We start from the raw sequence: 21550 nt of genomic DNA on the forward strand, positions 1-21550 counted from the left end.
AAAGTTAATTTCACTGGCATCAATGTTTTGTAAAGTCTCATCGCCTAAATGTCGGCTCATGGGAAATGTATTTAAATTGAGGCCTCGACTGGTTGAACTGTGAGATCTGTCTACGAAAAACGTTTTGCATAATATTTCCATTTTGTCATTCAAGACTGTATTAGCTATCTGTCAAACCAAAAACTAATACAGTACATTTATTCAGTTCTTTCCCCAACCTAAAGCTACCACTTAAATATACCATAAAGTATTTACATTTAACAAATATGAACTCAGAATACTGATTAATATGCTGAAATTGACACTGATGCATACAAACTGTACATACAGTGTGTCACAGCTGATTGCTCTCATATGGTTGAGTCACAAATACTGTTAAGGCCTAAAACGAAACCTGCAATGAATATGAAGATAAATCACTTCCTCATTCTTGTCCCTCTGTTATTGTTCATGCCTTTGCATCTTACGTTTTTTTTCCCCCCCATCTATTTTCCCAGGGTTCCACCTGATTCCTCGGCTGTCCGGCATTGTGCCAGAGAGCTGCCTTTTGATTGTGGTGGGCCTGCTAGTTGGGGGTCTCATCAAACTAGCTGGAGAACAGGTCCCTCCAGTTCTGGACTCCAGATTATTCTTCCTCTGCCTGCTGCCCCCCATCATCCTGGATGCTGGCTACTTTCTGCCCATCCGTCCTTTCATGGAGAACCTGGGCACAATCCTGATGTTTGCTGTTGTGGGGACCTTGTGGAACGCCTTCTTCGTCGGAGGCCTGCTGTATGCTGTGTGTCAGATTCAGCCAGGCAATCCATCCATCCTGCACCAGCTGGAGCTCCTGCCTTGCCTGCTGTTTGGCTCCATCATCTCAGCTGTGGACCCTGTCGCTGTGCTCGCTGTGTTTGAGGAGATCCATATCAACGAACTGTTGCACATCCTGGTGTTCGGTGAATCATTGCTCAACGATGCTGTCACTGTGGTGAGCCTTTCACACTTCAATTTGTTATGAGAAAATGCATTTGTTTCCTCTGTGGGTCTAATAAGTTGATTGTTAGATTACATGCATTTCCCTGTCAAGAAGACATATGATATGCTGAGGCGTGAGCCCTTGGTTGTAGCCCGTAGTAGCATTCTTGTAGCAAGTTGTAACTCTAATGTCCAGTTAAACCTCAACGTTGTCGCTATATGTAGAGCATCAAGACACAAATGAAAACTTTGGTGTTTAGCTCAGCAGTCAGTAGCAGTTGTCATCAGATCAGGTGGTCGATTGAATTGAATTGAATTCTGTTCTAACCTCAAATAGACTTAAGCTGTCAACACACAGCAAGTGATCCAGTGACTAGCCACCACACAATAATCTTCAATTCACAGTACACCAGCTGTTAGCTGGCCTGCTCCCAAACAGCACCATCTACCGTATCCAGTTACCAATAATGCTAGTATCAACACTATCCGAGGCACCAACTTTAGTCTCAGGGAATACTGTGCTAAATATGTCCATAAGTCTTCCTCAGTATATTCCCAAATACTCTGCACGCTCATTCAACAAAGCCACTGTCTTCAGGTCATATGTTCAACTACAAGTTTTGCTTCATGCACACTTAAACAACCTAGACGGCACTGTGCCATCAGTGAGCACAGGCTCTGGTGAGAGCCAGAGGAGCTCATCAGCCTGGGAGCACTTGGCAGTAAATGTGCTTGATTAGGCTGTCTGGCATTACAGGAGTCTGCATATCCCCATAGTGACATACTTAACAAATGCTTGGTACAGAACTTTAAGAATCTTTTTATCCATTTAGCAAAAGCCAAATTGTGTAGTTGTCTTTTCCCTTTGCCCAGTTACAGGCTGTGCTCAGTCTTAACATATGCAAAAAACATGTTCAGTTAAGTTTGGGTTGAGTCCAGTGTAGAACCTGAAAACTTAAATTTGCTGGCTAAGTAGTGTTTTAAACAACAAATCTATCTATCTTTTACTACAGAACCTACTCTTAAATAAAGTTGTGGTAACACAAAACAGTGGAAAATAAAAACTAATATGACTACAGATGGCTATTGAAGATTTTATTGATACCAATGGCACTGTCGATTCTCCAGTCCGATTCTTTATCAATGTGGGGGGAAAAAATGCCGCAGTTTTATTATCTCTTGTCTTGAACAAAGTGTAGAAACAGAGTAGAAAGAAGCATTCATGTGACTCAGGTGTGCAAAAACTCTGTTTAACCTGTTGAACTTTTTAACTGCTGCTTCATTTGGAACCGGTTCTAAAGTAGTACTGTGGGGCACCAATGTTGTTATAACATAGGATATTTATGCTCAGTGACAGACGTGCAGCTCGGTTGGGAAGCAGTGACTTGTTGTGCGTGGAGTGTTAAATACATGACATTCCTGGAAATTAATCCCATTTCCTGTAGAAATATGTATTCTTATATGTCATCTTCCTACATGAAATGAGGCCACTCTTTCGACTGTTTCTTCCTCTTCGCCATGACTCCTTGTTGTTGCAAATTCCCAGCAGCGTAGAAACACAAGTCTGACATAATTGTTTTGCAATGAGAAACTTCTACATTTGACTTGACTTCCTGATGATGTCACATGCTTTGGGACCTTTGGTTGTGGTTTTGTGATCTGTGACATTTACCCTGTTTTTAATTTTTTGTGCAACATGTAACCATTTTAGATGCCAAATCTGCTTCACTCTTCACTCTTTCCCTCCCCTTTGTCTCTCCCCCTCCTCCCTCTCCTAGGTGTTATACCACCTGTTTGAGGAGTATGCAGGTGTTGGCTCAGTGACGGTGATGGATGTTTTCCTGGGAATCATCTCCTTTCTGGTGGTTGCAGTGGGTGGCGTGCTAGTGGGAGCCATCTACGGGATCCTGGCCGCCTTCACCTCACGCTTCACCTCCCACACCCGTGTCATCGAACCACTTTTTGTCTTTGTGTACAGCTACATGGCCTACCTGTCAGCTGAGATGTTCCACCTCTCTGGCATCATGTCGTAAGTTTGGGGGGGTGGTTATATAGACTAAACATTAGCGTGTTAAAGATTTCTATTCTTCAGATTCAGTGGAAATGCATACAGGAATGCACAAAAGGGACTTCATCAATTGAATGGCCGGTAAAACTGACCACTACCTAGCCATTTGGCTGATGCACAAATAAATTAATTTTGCACCCTTCTGCTAAACATCAGCATGTTAACATTGTCATTGTGAGCATGTTAGTATGCAGATGTTGGTATTTAGCACATAGCACAGCCTCACAGAGCTGCTAATGTGGCTGTAGACTGAGGGGCGAATTCACACTGAACTGTACTTATTTTACAGCTGCTAAACCTGCATAAATAACACAAAAAGAAAACTAAAACGTATTTTAGTTGAGTAGTATGTCAATTTGGTGCAAAATTGGCCCCTTTCTACTCAAATGAGCCTCATTGTAAAAATAGTCCAATTCACAAACACCAGCACTAATAGCCACACGCAGTAAGCTGAAAATTATCATCACAGTGGGCTACATCATATGCGCACAGATGCACACACTGGTTACTCACTCGAGAGAAAACAAATCTCCATGTGCCTAGAGGCGTGAGGGAGAGCACAGAGTCAAAAATCACTCTGAGAAAACACTCCAAGAGTAAGTCTGAAAAACAAATGAAAGAGTAGAGGGAATTAATACATCATTAGAATAGTTATAATTCTAATAAGAATAAGTTCTCTTTCAAATCAGATATTTTAAGATATGAGTGGAGTTTTGTTTTTGCAACAGCATTTCTAACATGTTTTACTGATGTACTGATGATACTTCAGTACAGTCTAAGAACAAATTTAACTGGGTCTACTACTGCTCCACATTTATGAGATGCAAAATAAGAGCAAATTGGATTCAGGAGCAAAAGGTTATGGGCGTGTTTGCTCTGTAATATTATTAGCGCAATATCTTTTGTGAATCTGACCTTGGGCAGATAGCTGTTGCAAGTGATGTGCAATTCAAGGTGCTTTCAGAGGCCACAATCCATTCTTTTTGAATTTACCCTGAATCACCTATTTTGGAAACATTGACCTGTTGGTTAAAAGTTAGCTTATTTACTATAAATCACATAAAAAACTTCTGCTTTCCAAAACATGCTTTAGAGTTTTAAATTGTGTTTTTTTTTTTTTTTTTTTTTTTTTACTGGGGTGGAGAGTATTACACCATTTAAATAACCGCATGTCTGCAAGTGCAGATTAATTTGAAAACTCAGCAAAGCATTACTGTGCGTATCTTTCGAGGGAAATAGAGATAGAGTTTTCACTGTTATGGACTATATCAAGAAAGTGCCACTTTGTAAGTTGGTTTTCATAGCTGTGTGAACATAAATAAAAAAGCAATGGCTGTGTGAAAGATAAGGAATAACACATTGAAAACTGAATCACCTATTTTTTTTAAACATTTAAAACAAACATTCCCATTTCCTGATTTTCTATAAAAATGGTGAATCATGTCAGAACAATGACCATATATCTAGAATCCCTAAGACTGGTCCACCCTGTTAGTGACTTCATACAAGTTCAGCATTTACAAATTGAGTATCTAGTGTTTTATGTCTGCTCTCTGACTGTAAAATTCTCCTGCTTTCTCAGGGACATCCCTCTTGTCTTACATATTTTTATTACATGGATTTTCAACAACTTTTTCACTGCAGGGAAAATCTATTTCTGTTATTCCCCTATGACAGTAACTCAACTGCAGCTTACAACCTGTATAACCAGTGGTATAATGAATTACACTGATCTAACAGCACCTAAAACATGCCAGAATTTACTGGCATCCCAGCATTCCCTGAGGTGTCGTTTCTCATCAGCTCCTCCAGTATGTATCCATCCCTTTTCTGTTTAAGATGCTAGGAGTTATTGATATTGCAGACAAGAGGTGATGATATACTGAGTCTCCCCGCTGAGTCACTGCCAAGGGATGTGTAGCTTCAAGGACAATCTCTTCCAAAGCCTGTGGCTATCTTGCACCTCACATCAAAAACTGGATTTCTCAAGTTTTTTTAATATCATCTGTTTATAAAGAAGAAATGAAACAGCTTACTGATGTGAATTCCTTTTACTGTTTGCCTAAAGCCTTGAGAGCCAGACCAATATTGACATGGAAGAGGAATAGTGGGGGGTGAATGTTGAGCAGCTGCTGCGGCTTATAGGACATGGATGGCGTTCATTTCTGGCCTCCACATTTTTGACATGGAAACATTGCATGACATGGAACAGAGAAGTGGTCACCAGACAGGGATTGAGATGTCTTTTTTGGTGTCACGTTCCATAATACGTGTTAAACTGGGTAACTACAGTGTTCCTGTAATGGAAAACTCTATCACTGTTGCTGACGACTTATGTCAAACCACCACTTCTTCTTAAGTAGCTTTTCCCTCTAACTTGTATGAATTAATCTTACTTAGCTTCCTTCCTTTTGGATGACAAATACATTTGCAAACAAGGAATCTATGAAAATGTGTTACCTGTCAACTAAGCAAATGTTTGACTCCTGTCTTTCCAGGTTAATAGCATGTGGAGCGGTGATGCGACCCTATGTGGAGGCCAATATATCCCACAAGTCCCACACCACCATCAAGTACTTCCTGAAAATGTGGAGCAGCGTGAGTGAGACACTAATCTTCATCTTTCTGGGCGTGGCGACAGTGGAAGGACCTCACAACTGGAACTGGACCTTCGTCACAGTCACTGTCATTCTTTGTCTGGTGGCCCGGGTCATAGGTCAGGTCTACTTCAGTATTTTCTCAGAACTTCTTCAAATAAATGTAGTTTATGCCCTGCTGTGGTGTGTAGCAATACTGCATAAAGGGGACACTACTGTTGACATGCATCTGTTTTAGGGTTAATTCATGCAAGATCTCTTTGCAAATTAGAAAGAACAAAAGTAAAGTTTTAGTATTTAATTTCAAAAGAGATAAATGTCTTCCACTTTGATGTGAACTGTAATTTACACAAAAAGGATTTCTATTTGTGTAGAAAGACCTTGTTCTGAAAAAGGGAACTGGAAACACTGAGAGTAAGAAATGCAGCATCGTGTTTCATCACACCGCTGTCTGTGTGTAGGAAGCGCCGCCAAGTAATCCATGTTGACTTCTGTTGAAATAATGATGACCCATACCATACTGAGCTCTTGTCTTTTTTTTGACATTTTTGGCCTTTGGAGCCAATGAGCCTTTTAGCAAACTTTCCATAAACAAATATGCTTCCTGTGGCGGAGTTGTCGCTAACAATAATCACACTATTACTTGCATCACATGACACAAGATCTTCTAATGGAAACATTGACCTGTTGGTTAAAAGTTAGCTTATTTACTATAAATCACATAAAAAACTTCTGCTTTCCAAAACATGCTTTAGAGTTTTAAATTGTGTTTTTTTTTGTTTTTTTTTTACTGGGGTGGAGAGTATTACTCCATTTAAATAACCGCATGTCTGCAAGTGCAGATTAATTTGAAAACTCAGCAAAGCATTACTGTGCATATCTTTCGAGGGAAATAGAGATAGAGTTTTCACTGTTATGGACTATATCAAGAAAGTGCCACTTTGTAAGTTGGTTTTCATAGCTGTGTGAACATAAATAAAAAAGCAATGGCTGTGTGAAAGATAAGGAATAACACATTGAAAAATCCTAAACATCATGGTCCAGAAAGTATATTTTACTTTTATAGACTTTCTTATTATTGTGTTTTTTTGTCATTTTTTGTGTTTATTGTTTATATAGGGAAGTAGGAGCACCATTACAGTCACAAGCTGACACAAGGCAAACAAGGGTTGTACAACAGTTTCTCTACCCCAAGTTTTTATGTTAATGTTTGCAGCACATCCGCTCTGCGAACAGTTCATATACGTTGCATGTTCAGTGTTGCTAAAGTGTAAGTCACAAACAAATCCAACCTCGGTTTCTCATAACATTGTCCTTCACAGGTGTGGTCGGTCTGACCTACGTCATCAACAAGTTCCGCATCGTCAAACTGACCACCAAGGACCAGTTCATTGTGGCCTACGGTGGCCTGCGAGGTGCCATCGCCTTCTCCCTTGGCTTCCTCTTGAATAAGGATCACTTTCCCTTGAGAGACATGTTCCTTACTGCCATCATCACTGTTATCTTCTTCACTGTCTTTGTTCAGGTACGAGTGCCCATTTTATCCTGTTTGGTCTAAACAGTTCAGCCTGATTTACTGTAAATGACAAGGTTTCTCTGTAGCCTTCTGCAAGCCTTATTATGGGATGTCATTATGACCATTATCAGTGCACGACTTCAGTGTTTGTTTTCAAGATTCAGATTCCTGCTACTAGTGAACACATTGTAGATAGACATTGTTCACTATTCCAAGTAAGACATTGCGTGGATTTTACTCACATGTTCTGTATGTTACCCATTTGCATCAGTCATCACCAACCATATTGGTTTGGAGAAAAAAAGCAGTATAAAGTAATATATTTGATTAATAAGTTAACTGTTCAACAAAACCAAGCTATCTCAGAGCAAATGTTTTATTTGCAACAATTTAGTTCAACATTGTGAATCTTGATCCTACCGGTCATGCTAAGGGTTGAACATCAAAGTAACACTCGTGTATTTGCAGGAGAAAAAACGCTTGTGTGATGTCACGTAAGTTCTTCAACCTAAGTGGTCTGATTTTCTTGGTATTTTTGGTCTTAAAGTAAACTTCCCAAGCCGGTTTAGGAAGATTTCAGCTTTGAAGTATAGACAGACAGGGGAACTAACTCCTTCATCAATGTGAAACATAAAATATGGTTTATGTCATGACACGGTCTTACTGAGTGAACCTCAAGATCCAATCCAATCCAATCCAACTTTATTTGTTAAGCACATTAAAAACAACCAAAGTTGACCAAAGTGCTGTACAGGAGAATAAATAAGACATCATAAATATGAACAGTGATGGTGATGATGAAGACCACTGTGAGGAACATAGACAGTGAGGCGACAACACTGGAAAGCCATGATTTTTAACATACAAAAACAGTACGTGAAGATAAGATAAAGACAAACAGGAAGTTATTGCATACATATTATGTGTTGTCCATTTTAAGCACCGTGAGCTGCATCAGCCCTGTCTTGATAAACCAGTCTCCTAGTGAAACTGTAGGAGGATTCTTGGATGTGAATTGGTCCCAGAATGGAAGCAGCTAAAATAAAACCCTGAAGATATGTTCTCTCCTCCTCAGAGGCTAGATTATAAACATGTTTTATTCATGCTGCTGGATTTAGCACAGGTAGTCTGATGCTGACACAGATGCAGATCAGAAGGGAGAGGTTAGATGCCCCTTTCAACTGTGATGTGGTGTGTGAGCAAGAGTGCGTCTGAGTGTGTGTTTTAATGGATGGCACTTCCTTTCTTGTGTTGGCTTAATTCTGTTATGATAGTCCACATTAATTACAGTATGGCCAGACCAGTTAAGATTTTGGATTTCTGGACATCTCATTGTTGATTGTTGGTATTGTTAGTATAATTTTGTGGAATTAAGACAATCTATTCATTAAAAATTGCCTTCTGAGTAATGTTAGGTTGGTAAGATATTCATAATGGAATTGTACTTATCATCCACCCTAGAAGAGGGAATATTTTATATTTGCATCTGTAGCAGACTGTATTTTCCCCACAGTAAACTAAGGCTAGAACTATGGATAATTCTGTGGTTTTCCATGTAAATTATCTTGGATGCAAGTGACCAAACTAAAGGGAATTATATCATTTATTGCTCCATTTTAACATTTCTTTTCAATTGCACTAATTGACCTGAAGTGGGACTTAAACACCCTGCATCACCATGAAATCTTTCCCCTTGTTTTGGGTGAAGGAATACATTTAGTCATTGAATATCCTTGTCGTGTTTTGTGCGGTTGAATTGAAAAAAGTATGATGTGATGTGAAAAGTGTAGGTTCCTTTGCATGCGGGCCTGGTAACAGGACTGGGTATGATTAAAGAGCAAGAATCATCCGTCATCCACTTTGGGCTATTACAGTTAACCAGATGGCTACCTTAATCTCTTTAAGCAGCAGAACGATACGCTTGAGCTTTTAGGTGCAGACAGGCACAAGCACACACACACACACACACACACACACACACACACACACACACACACACACACACACACACACACACACACACACACACACACACACACGACTGAGTATAATCCAACAGTAGCCAAACATCAGACTGATGTTTGATTTTGCATTCCTGGAGCCGTTTTGTTATTGCTGTGTGTTTTTCTTAATCTTATAATTGACCAGTATGAGTCTGAGACACATTTTCATCTCTTATATAAAAGTAAAAATCTTTTTTAAAAGAGTTGAGTCCCAGAGTTGTTTGCTTAACAACATGAGACAAGTGTCTGGAAACCATTCAATTCCTGCTTTACAACCATATACACAGGAACAAACACAATATGTACACATAATTTAGTAGTTGACGTATGCACTTATCAGTTGTGTTTATGATCACATTTCTCTGAAGAATATAATCAGTGATCCACATTAAAAACCCCGAACCAACATCATTCTCTGTGTGGACAGTTTTAGTAGTTCAGGATTTCTCTTAAGCTGAACTTGTATACTTCAAAGAATGTCTGTCCCGGGACCAGTGGAGACACAAAACGATAGTGCTTTGTATTGTTGATAATGGATAGGATGTGTTCATTTCACTTGGGGCGTGTTTTGCAGATTTGTCATGTTGATTCTTTTTAAAAACTGAAATCTGTAACTTTCCACATATTGTCACCCTCTACAGCAGGTGAGAGATTTACAGCAACAATGACAGGGTTTTTATGAAAGGTTGTGTGAAGACCTGCTGTGTTTGTTGATCAGAATTTGGACACTGTGCCAAATAGTGAAGTGGGATGCTACTTCAGTGAATGATAACAAGCACTGTGGCTCTGTTTGGCATTGTAAAACAAGACAGGTGTGACAGATGTCAGTGTCAGATCAAGGAGAGTGCTGATGTTCTACTACAATACTCTGACACACTGAAAGATTGTAAAACACTACAGATACCAGCTTTAAAGTACTTTAAATCCACATGCAACCTTCTCATTTCACTCCTGCATAGCGTGAGATTTCTTTATTTGTCTTAAGCTAAGGTGAATGAATAAGATTTTGTTCCTCTCACCTCTTTTGCAGGGCATGACCATCAAACCGCTGGTGGAGCTGCTGGCAGTGAAGAAGAAACAGGAGGCTAAGCGCTCGATTAATGAAGAAATCCACACCCAGGTACAACTTTTCCCTTTAAACCATCCTCAGTCTGAATGGTTAGAAACTGATGATTTCTTATTGGTTTATACATATTAATGACTCAGAGTCTTTTGGTGTGCAGCTGATAAATGAAATGTCAAATTCAAATCAAACAGGACATCTTTGTATAAATGTATGTTATACACAATACTCATTCATTATACATAATAGAAAACACTTATAAGTCCATCAGCTTCCTCTTTTACCAAGCTACCTTGTTGAGCCATAGCAATGCAATCTCACTTCTGTCATGTGTTTGGTTTAATTATTCACATAGACAGAAGCAGAAATACAAATATTACTAATAATGTGCATTGATAAATTCACAGCAGTTGCACAAATAATTGATACAGATTTTCCTGATGGTATTACAGTCCTTTTGGTTCTAGTTAGGTAAAACGTGACATCCTTTTCCAGTTACAAGCACTGAGGCCATTTAGTTCATCAAATTTTGATCACTGCTTCCACCTACTGGCTGTGTGGTGGTACTTCATCTTAAATATTGCACTGTGCAGTGTAGAAGTATAGCACAGTGAATGTCAATCCAAAGATTAGAAAAAAACTCTCACACACACACACACTTTGTCTTGTATCCACAGTTTCCGGTACTCAAACACACCCAGGGCTGACCATGGGCCACAATCCCAGGGTGTTTTAAAGCTTTAAATACAGCTTAGATAAGCACATACACACACACACGACAGCCCTCTCTGGGGCTTTGTGTTAAGTCACCAGTGCTTGAGGCTAGAAGATCAGGCTGCCCTAATGGCTTCTCCCTCACTTTAAAACACCAGTGATTAGAGTCAGCAGAGCTGGTTGAAGGTACCATGGCACTGGGCTACAACATAGCGCTGAATAAAACTAGAGTGCTACACAGTCCTCCGATATGGAGGCTGTGAATTTATTTATTTATTTATTTATTTATTTATTTATTTATTTATGTATGTAAGTGGCTAAGTGATGCTGCAGATCCTTTCAGACATAGCACTTTTACTTAATGTGTTTCTAATTGGGTTGGGAATTATATTACAATACTCAATATTAAGAAATGTGCTGACAGAAATGGCACTACCACTACTATATGCAGTGACATTGTGTAACAGTCATGTATGGATCATGATATTTGTGTGACTGAATAGAAAGATATACCCAAAACAATAAAAATAAATTGGCGTTAATTATGAGTTAAGATACAGCAGCATGTATACCTGTGGCCACATTCACATGAGAAATAGACATAATATTAAAGTGGATTGGTTGAACTGGTTGGAAAAGCTCCAGAGGTGAGATGTTTGTAGTAAGAGATGAACATTTAAGACCCAGTATCAGTGTAACCAGAAGAGAATGTATCATAATATGTTGGTGTATTTTCTCGCCCTTAATCTTCCAGCATTGACACTCAAAGTTTTCAATCTGTTGCTACTTTTTAAAAAGAGACTTATTCACCCCCACCCCGGCAATCTTTATATAAATCAGTCTCTTCTGACAAGGCAGAAGTAAATTCTGTGGCTCCGCTTAATGACCTGTTCCCATAGCAACACTGCCTGTCATACTGTCATCTGCAGGCTTAGTCAGAACACCAGGGTGACCTGTGGCCGGCTGCAGTATGAACAACAAGTGCACTGGTACATTTCTCTGGTTCTCTGAGCGGGCGTGCTGCCACTGTTAATAAACACTGTCCAATCAATCACCTGGCTGCTGCTGCTGCTGCTTGCTGGTTTTCTCTCTTGACTTCCATTTTAAAGCTTGTCACCTGCTGTTGTTGATAATGTTTTTGGCAGTCTTACCTGGGAGTGTTTTCACTGTGAGGAATGGTAACTGTGGTACAGCAAAAGGTACAAGATGCAACTGAAGGATGTACATTTCACATTTTGGTATGCTCCATCTACAAACGTAGGAAAAAGGAAGGAAAATGTTTTTGTATGCCTTGCTAATTCTGTTTTACAAAGTATGAAAATAGTCCACAGAGAAGGCGGAGGCCCAGATTGAGAGTCTGATTCAATCTGGAGTTTGTCTTTTTGTCAGTCTCCCTTGATGATTTTCTGACTCTTTTTATCCCCAGTTCCTCGACCACCTACTGACTGGCATTGAGGACATTTGTGGACACTATGGACACCACCACTGGAAGGACAAGTATGGATTTTACAGTTAACTGAAATATAAAATTGTAATCAACAGAGAATAAATGGATGTGAATGTGGAATTGTTAGTCATTAATTCCCTAATTTAACCTTTTTTTTATTCTTCAAGTATGAACCATGTGTCAAACCTCTGTCCGGTTCTTACACTTGTGTCTGTCTTTTGTCCTTGGTCTCTGTTTCTATCTGTCACTCTTTTTCTCCTGCCAGACTTAACCGCTTCAACAAGAAGTATGTGAAGAAGTGCCTGATTGCAGGCGAACGCTCCAAGGAGCCACAGCTCATCGCCTTCTACCACAAGATGGAGATGAAACAGGCCATTGAGCTGGTGGAGAGTGGAGGGGGAGTCAAGCTGCCTTCTGCTATGCCTTCCGCTGTTTCCATGCAGTAAGTACTGAGTATACACTCTGTCTTCAGTTATCAAACTGCCACTTTATTCACCAGTTAGTCACTAACTGTGTCTGTCTGGTGCTGGGCAGGTAGTGTACAGTGGGCTTTTAGAGCTTTTCTGCTAAAAAATAGCTGCCTGCTGCAGCCGAAAACACACCATAACAGCAATGACACTGAACCAAAATGGTAAAATTAGAGGTGGGACAGCTAAACCATGGAAACTGGCTATATAAAGCTCTGTAAAGCCTTGGGAAGCTGCGGATTTGTGTCACAATTCCCTGTAGGTTCATCACTACAAGCGACCCCTTTCATGTTTGAGACACTGTCATTCTTAAAAATGTTGATTGCATTCAAAATTTCACCATGCTATGCACGTTTATTTGCGTTTATTTGGGTTTATTTCACTTCGATGCAGCCATTAAATTATACAAAAGTCCTGACAGATTCTGGAAGTTGACATAAAATGTAGGTCAACACAATGAAACAGACCCCATGAACCACAGTAGTTTCAAGGCTGTCAGTAGAACAGGACAGTTTTATTTTCTTATATTGTTTCACATTAGCTACACTACAGTCACAGTATCTCGTTTTATGTTTGATATGAGGATTTATGATGATGGCTTTAATGACTTTGTGGATTTTGTTTCTTTTTCTTTTTTTATAGTTAAGTAGACTGAAAATCTAATTTTAAGGAAGATTTCACAACATTACAAATTTCATCCAGTAATGTCATGGTGTTTTTGGTATCTCGTGAGATTGAGCTTTGAATGTAAAGAGGCTGGCTGGTGACTGGAAGCTTGCTGGTTCTTTGAGGAGCACTGATGTGTCTGAGCTGTTTTGTAGCTAGTATTACATAAACAGCATCATCATCATCGTCATCATCACCACCAAGTGGCGAGAAGTCTTTGGTTGTCATTGCCCGTTATGCTTGCATGGTGTAACCTTAAACAAATCCTACTGTAAGCAGCTGCACAGGCCTCATTAATTTGACAACTGCAGTATCAAGTAGTCAGTGATTAATTGCTAAATTAAGCCTTAGGCAGCCTTAATATTCAGTGTGAGCGCACAAGTCAATCTTTACTAAATGCAAGTAAAAGCTGAAGACGGTTGAAGACACTTTGACTGATGGGGATCCTCAGTCTTTCTTCACTCTAATGCTCTCGAACCAAGGACAGACAAGAGGAGACCTGTCACCCACTTAACAACACACTGTGCAGTTAACAAGCCACTTACTTTGTTATTATTGAGTGTCCGCTATAGAAAAAAGCTATATTAGCTCTAACGTTTCCTGGTCTCTTTGCTAAAAAATGTTAGCTGTGCACTTACAAGAGCTGTTACCCACAGTCCTCAAACACAAACATTCTCTCAGTCAGCTGATCATTCGATACCAGCAGGAAATAATTAAGGGAAATTGTCTTTCGATGGTTTGATAATTATCCCAACCGTTTGTCATGTGTTTTGGCGAAAGCACATACAGACATTTGATGTGTACACATGTCTGTTATTTGTTTCCCCTGCTCTGTAGTACACAAACTCAGATAGTCTTTTTCCTGCTTATTTCTCAGGAACATCCAGCCCAAGAAGCTTCCTCCTGCCAAGCCCGCAGAGAGAGCTCTGTCCAATCTGCCCAAAGGCCGAGAGGAGGAGATCAGAAAGATCCTCAGGAGTAACCTTCAGAGGACACGACAGAGGGTAATACTGCTATACGAATAATGAGAAGCATTATTACACGTGTATGTCTTATATTAGCTAAAGATGCACTGTCTTGTATAACCAGGAACTTATCATTAGTCATATCCATTTGCACTGATAAACAAAGTAGTTCTGATAAACAAAGTAGTTCCTCTGTGTGTGTATACATATGAATACACTATATATATATATATATACATATATATATATATATATATATATATATATATATATATTTTTTCACAGAGTTAGAATTAAATCAGTGGCTCTGTTTATTTTTCACTTTTAATTGTTAACCATTAGATTATCTTATAATATGTCTTTTGTTTCTCAGCTGCGCTCCTACAACAGACACACTCTGTTGGCTGATCCGTACGAGGATGGTCTTGGTGATCTCCTTATCAAGAAGCAAAAGATGATTGAGCTGGAGAGAAAGGTATGATTGTTGGGGTCACTGAGGGCCAGCACCTCTCAAATCAAGAATGAGTCTGAACCAGCTGCCCTCAGCACCGAATGAGACATTTTATGCAATCTGGTATATAACAAAGTAGAAGTTATATTGCAGTAAACAGCCGGTAATAAATCTGGAGAAACACAGAAAACTCCAACAAACCAACAGATGAAGAGCAGCTCCTCTCATTTCATACCAGGCCACCAGCAGTTAAATGATTCAGCCAAAATTATGATTTGTGTTCTAATTAGTCCACCTTCAGTCTCCTAAATTAATTTTTCTTGACACAAACGGGGGCCTGATCTATTCGCACGGTTGAGTGGCACTACCACAAACTTCCATTTCATCAGCCTGTAATTACATAATCAAAATAGACTTGTTTTGTGGGAATCGAATGTGCTAGGAGCCACTGTTGACTAAAGAGGATTTCTGCAGGGAACAAAGCAACACATCATTTTAATGAAGTTTCTCTAATATACAGATCAACAGTGAATTACTGACTTATTTTAGTTTGGCTGCAATCCTTTTTTAAATAATTAAATGAGGCAGAGTGTGTGTTTCTTTTCACTTTTCAAGTTATATAACTATTACAGTTTGATTACATGCAGAAGGCTTAATCATCCCATAAACAAACAATATCCCTGTTTTTTCTAGATAAAAGACATGAATAACTACCTGACGGTGCCTGCTGCTCCTCCTGACTCCCCGACAATGTGTAGAGCCAGACTGGCCTCAGGTAAACACATCCATCTTGACCACAGCCAAATGCAGACGCTCGATAGCTACCACTACTACTACTACCACCAATAGGAGAAAATTCAATCTGTTACTGATGGCACCCACAGGAATCAGACATTACGTTTTGTTCGGCTCACGAGGCAGCTTTCACAAAACATTGAACACTTTAGAAAGCACTGCTACTGTTCACAGCTGCAGCAATAGATATTTCCCCATTGATGGAAATATGTTTGCATGTGCCAGCCGGCATGTAAACCAGTGTGTGGTTTCGTTTTAGGCAAAGATACTGATTTCAAACCTGCTCAACAGCAGAAAGGCAACACAATCTGTCCAGGTATGTCCTGAGTGTAGAGAAGACTCATTTTGAGTTGTGATAACCCAGCAGCAATCCTAACATGCATGCGTCAATTATGTTGCTTGTTAACATTCATTAATTATTCATCACTAATGAGGGGGTCTCATGACATGATTAACAAGACCAAATTCAGATTTTAAGGAGCAAAGTCTTTGTTTACAGTCAAGCATGATATATGTTGGAATTTCAGCTTTCAGTTTTCCATAGTAAGTTTTTACTAAAAGTGTTATTATTCCAGCATGTGTCGCTTTATGGATCATTGTGACTTCCTTTGCATTATTTTTGTTGTGTTGTGAAATATCTGAAACGGTCTTGAAGCCTGCTGTCATCAAGTTTGTGCAATGATTGTACTTGTAGCTTTGTTTTCCTCAATATTTGTAGATCACATTCTCCTCCCTTTGTACATCGTATGTTCATGCATGCTGATGGAATGACTGAATGATATTTAATTCCTTTTTAAAGTTTATTACCTAATATTGTACCCTTGTCATGCCTGTAGACCCCCAAGCCTACAGCATGAAACCGGAGCCGGACAGCGTGCCAACCATCCAGGTGGACCTGGCTTCCCCTCAGTCTCCGGACTCTGTCAACCTGATGGATGAGTTCAGACGGGCCGAGCAGCAGCATGAGGAGGACCAAGGCCTGATGATGAAGCCTCCCTCTGGGGAGAGTGGACCTAAAAAGCCAGGCGAGGAGGACGGATCCAGAGAACATAAGCTGATGAGGTGCCTGAGCGACCCTGGTCCCAGCGCAGATGAGGACGAGGATGAACCCTTCCTGCCTTGATATGGTAGACCGGATGTGAAGGGGTCTGTCTGTGCGCCCACCTTCACTGGTTAGAGGAGAGGGGGCTGTCTCACTGCTCTGCTCTAAATAATGTATTTGGTTCAGAAACCAAACAAGCCAAAACTGCTAATGCTGTACAAACCAGAAAGAGAAAGCAAAAGGAGATTGAGAAGGAAAAAAAGAGCCAATTAGTTTGTCATTGTCATTGCTCTTTATTTTTTTAGACAGGATTGTAACAGCAGTTGCTGCTATCTAAGAGAGGATGGAGTTTATGGTCGATTAGTCTGAGACATTCAGGAAAGAACTATGCATTACCAAAGGTTTGGACTGTTGTAGTGTCAGACCGTGTCATTTTTACTTTAGTGTCGGACTGTTTTTCTTTCCTAATCATTGCATAGTTGTTAGTTTTATGTTTGTTCGTGATTTTATTAACTTTTCCTTCTTTTCAGATACATTCTTTGAGACATGCTGGACCTCTAGTCCTAAATGTAATCAACAAAGCAAACTTTCAAACATTGAGTTTAAGGCGTTTGATTTAAACTAGGGATGCTCAATATTGGCTTTTCTGCCGATATCCGATATTCCGCTATTGTCCAACTCTCAATTTCCGATACCGATATCACCCGATACCGATATATGCAGGCTTTTTACACCAAAACTGTTAGGTAACAACAAACTAGTAATAACACATTATGCCTAAGCATATGCAAGGAAGTAACAATGTCTTGAAAAGAACACTCATATTAATATGTAAAAAGGTTGCCCATGCTGCGTTCATGCAGGCTCGGAAATGCTGAAGCCTACAGAACAAACATCGGTTATACAAACCCGATACCGATAATTCCTGATATTACATTTTTTTGTGAATATCGGCCCGCCGATATTATCAGACATCCCTAATTTAGACCAATATTTCACTCAAACTGTTCTTTCATTCTGTCACTTGAAATAGCTGGATATTGAAACATTACAAGTGTAGCTAGTTTAAAATGTTTGGCCTTATTTTATGTCAAATCTTTTCACTTGGTGCCGTTTCATCTTTGTCTTTTATGAAAAATGTATTTTAATTTCAGGGGTACTAACATCTGTTTGCAATCAGAGTTTGTTCCAGCATTTGTGGGATGTAGATTAACAAGCTGGATGCATTTAGTCACTGTGTTAAAGAACCACCGTTCTTTATTGTTGTGCTTACAGACCTGCGGCCTTTTCCTAAGGCTGCGGAGGGAGTTATGTGAAATTCCTTGCTTTTGTAGAAAGAAGTGTTGACCTACAGAGTAAAAGCTCTGAGTTGGTGAAACTTGTGAGATAGACAGTGAAGCTGCACAGATGTTTTGATGTCAGTGATCATGCTTGATTCCCCATCCAATCCTTCTGAAGCTAAATCACATGTTGTTATGTCAGGTTCCTGTGTTGATGTTTTATGTTTTACCTCAATTTTAGAATCCCCTTTAAAACTCACTAAAGTAGGGGTCGAGTTGTTAGAGTAGATGTTACTCTCTCTATATATAAATATATATATCAATGTAGTGAACAAGTGCCCATCTTAACAGTCACCTTCAAACTCCTCACCACATGATCTGATTATTATTATATCAAAATAATCAATTCTCGCTTTCTTTTACATGCCCATTTGCATTCTGCAGTTGTTTTTTTTTTACTGGCCTTTACAAGAAGCAGTTGTGTCCTACATCAATGAGTGAAGGTTAGTTTGTACAGGAATCCATCCACACTTCCTTATTGAAATCTAAGACTGTAGGCATGTCATGGCAAAAAAAAAAAAAAAGTATTTCTATGCACTATAGATGTGTAAAATATGTAAATGATTATAATATCCTGTATTTATGAAAACCCTTTAAAACTGAAGACTTGTAATCCTGTAAACATGCAACATTATGAAACAAACCACTGCGAAAGTCAAAGCTAAAATCAAACACGGGCATTAAGATAAACACAAAAACAGTATGTTAATTTTTGCACATCTGAGCAAGACTGAAAACGTATCTGCAGGCACGAAAGCGTACTCCTTCTCCACTGTACTGTATATGGTTGTATAGTGTGTATGATAACCAGTGTAAAATACAATGCACATATTTTTTACACTGCTGCTCAGTGAATTGGAATCTGACATAAATCAATCAAGTTGCTATGATTTGCAGATTCATATGCATCTAAAAAACCCACCATGTTGTTAGTTTTCACAGAAAGTGCAGCAGCCAGTGATTGCATTGTAAAGCAACAAGTATTCTTTCACCCAAGTCTGTTTTCACTATAAGAGTGTAGTTTCTCAATACACGCCACCCAAAGAACTTAGTATGGAAAGTTAACTTTAGCACTGAAACACAGTCCTTCTCTGAAGTAGGCTGAGTGAGTCACTGTTCCAGTTTTCTGGCTATTTTAGAGCTGTTAGTGACCATTGAATCCCTCCTGATCCTCTTACACCCAGAAGGCTCACATTACAGCTGAAGGGAACAGGCAGCAGAACCTGACATGCTTGTTCTTTAACTCGTCTTCTCTTAAGTATCTAGCTCTCTATGGTTATTGTAGCGAGCGCAAGAGGATATATTGTCTGTGCACACATGCACTCACCTAAATCCGGGTCCATGTATGTGCAAATATATGTGCGTATTTGCACTGCGGTTGGGTGCGTTTGGTCCCCCTCTTTGCCCCCGACACTTTTCCTCCTTCCCAATGTCTAAAAGGATAATTACAGCGGAGAGGTCAAATCATAAAGCATCTCATTTTCCTGTCTCAACCAAATTGAATTTACTTTCTGAAATGTCGGCGTGTTTGATGGAGTGCCGGAGAGGAGAAGTGTGCTGAAAATGTCAACAAGGACGAGGTCAAAGATGGCTGTTTAAAAGCCAGAATTGACAAGCAAAATGACATGCGGCACTTCTCCCCATCCTCGAATGCTCCTTTTACCGTCGCTTAAAGGATATTTACAGTACATGCAGCATTGAATTTATGAGGTTCTAAAATGGTTTAGAAACTGCCGCCACAGAAGCCCTGAGAACAGTTTCTCTCCCTCTGTGAATGGCCTCCTAATGCTGCTGCTGGGAATGTTTCTATATCATCTTCCCCGATGCTCTATCCATTTAACGGCAGTCTGTTACTGTCCTTACCTTTTAACTTCCCTGCGGAGACTGATAAGTACGTTTCAGGAACGTTGCAGCAAGTAATGCATTTCTTAACATACTCCCACTTGTGAATACATGTAACTGTGCGAATGCAAAGCAGGGTATCTCACAGAGAGAATATGCATCACGCTCTGCACAGATGTTGTATTTTTCGTATCAAAATTGACACGAGTCACTGTAACTTAAACAGAGCGAAACACCACCTGTTTCATTTCAAACCTCCCTGATTGCTTCACATTATTCCAAAGAAAAGAAACACTATTTTCATACTTTTCCTTTTCATACCAAATGCATCTTTTTGGGCAAACATTCTCACACTGCTTGGCGGGAAATGTTTGTTGCAGTAAACCTTAATCTGAAGCCATACAGCCTATAGAAGAACCTACGTCGTTGTATTCGCATTAGTATAATGTCTGTACACATCATTTTTGCCTTTTGTTTTGCTCGACGCCCAAAGCAAACATGCCTTTACATTTAAATCGCTTGTGTCTTGCTGTTGTTAATTTAAGATCTCCACACTGGATGTTTTTTTTTTTTTCTACGGTGCTGAATTGTTTTAAGTCGTGGCAGTTTTCATTGAATGTGTTGGACTGAACTACAATGTCAACACTGTTGCCTCACCAGCATTCACCATCAGCTTTAAGGTTTTTCTTTTGCATCTGTTTGCTGTATAAAACTTGTGTGCTTTATTTGTTTAACTGCTTTATTGTACTGTACAAAGACTTTTTTGGGGGGCTTTACAGGGAAATCTCTTGCTTTTGTTGTCATTGTCTGGATTCATGTGCATTGCATCAAGCTTTACAGATGTTTTTAGGCCTTACTGTGGGTGCTTTTTCCATCTCATGTTTATAATTAGTACAGCTTATAAGCTTTATAGTGAAATCTAGTGCTCCTAACGTTGGATTGTTCCAGTGGGAAATGTAAGGTGAACACATCAGTTACAGTCAGCGGTGCATGCGGACAAGGCTCTTTACTTTAAGGCCACACTTGGGTTTTTGCATGTTTTAGATTTTTGTTTGAGTTGTTTTTCTCTGGTTTCCAGGCAACCATTAGTTTCCATTCATTCACTGGAGCGTAACAAATCTCGTAAAGACTTTGAACTTGCTTCAGATCATCACCATGAACATCAGATTGACTTTTAGGTCTGCTGCATTGCAGATTCATCAGATCAGCTTAAGTCAGCTTCTCTTTCAAGTCCATCTTACAACAATATTAACATGCATGTGTGGATATTGGAACAGTATTTGTTTCTCCTGTCCATACTGGATCTGTATACTGCATACTGACTGCATACTGGTCCATACAAGTCTTCACCTCTCCTGAGATTTCAGAACAAGACTTCTTCTTTAACCCAGACTTGGTTAGACACACATTGGATCAAGCAAAAGTTTAGAAAACGTTAATTTCTCTGTATGGTCGTGTTGTCGGACACTTACAATAACAATCTGAGACAGTTAGTGGCAAAAACAAACACTTTTAATTTGTAATTGCACATAAGGGATTACGTGGTAGCCCGTTTTGTAGCTGGACTCTGCAGTGATCTCACTCAATACTTGGTTGAGTTCAAACCCCATTATTCAC

General features: G+C 39.5%; 1 protein-coding gene across 2 annotated transcripts in view; it reads left to right on the forward strand.

The window, feature by feature from the left end:
• slc9a1a (solute carrier family 9 member A1a) overlaps positions 1 to 16955 on the forward strand; it is a 28896-nt gene extending 11941 nt beyond the window's left edge. The window contains exons 2-13 of one of the 2 annotated variants that reach the window (XM_051406246.1): positions 498 to 970; positions 2736 to 2986; positions 5524 to 5741; positions 6945 to 7147; positions 10172 to 10261; positions 12345 to 12415; positions 12631 to 12807; positions 14376 to 14502; positions 14837 to 14938; positions 15608 to 15689; positions 15969 to 16025; positions 16546 to 16955. In XM_051406246.1, coding sequence (XP_051262206.1) covers positions 498 to 970; positions 2736 to 2986; positions 5524 to 5741; positions 6945 to 7147; positions 10172 to 10261; positions 12345 to 12415; positions 12631 to 12807; positions 14376 to 14502; positions 14837 to 14938; positions 15608 to 15689; positions 15969 to 16025; positions 16546 to 16832 — 2138 coding nt within the window. In that variant the 3' untranslated portion in view covers positions 16833 to 16955. The remainder of the gene's footprint in view (positions 1 to 497; positions 971 to 2735; positions 2987 to 5523; positions 5742 to 6944; positions 7148 to 10171; positions 10262 to 12344; positions 12416 to 12630; positions 12808 to 14375; positions 14503 to 14836; positions 14939 to 15607; positions 15690 to 15968; positions 16026 to 16545) is intronic. The other variant, XM_051406247.1, reaches the window with a different exon arrangement.
• The last annotated feature ends 4595 nt before the right edge of the window (positions 16956 to 21550 follow it).

The sequence above is a fragment of the Dicentrarchus labrax genome, unplaced genomic scaffold (genome assembly GCF_905237075.1).
Source record: "Dicentrarchus labrax unplaced genomic scaffold, dlabrax2021, whole genome shotgun sequence".
Taxonomy (NCBI): Eukaryota; Metazoa; Chordata; class Actinopteri; family Moronidae; genus Dicentrarchus; species Dicentrarchus labrax.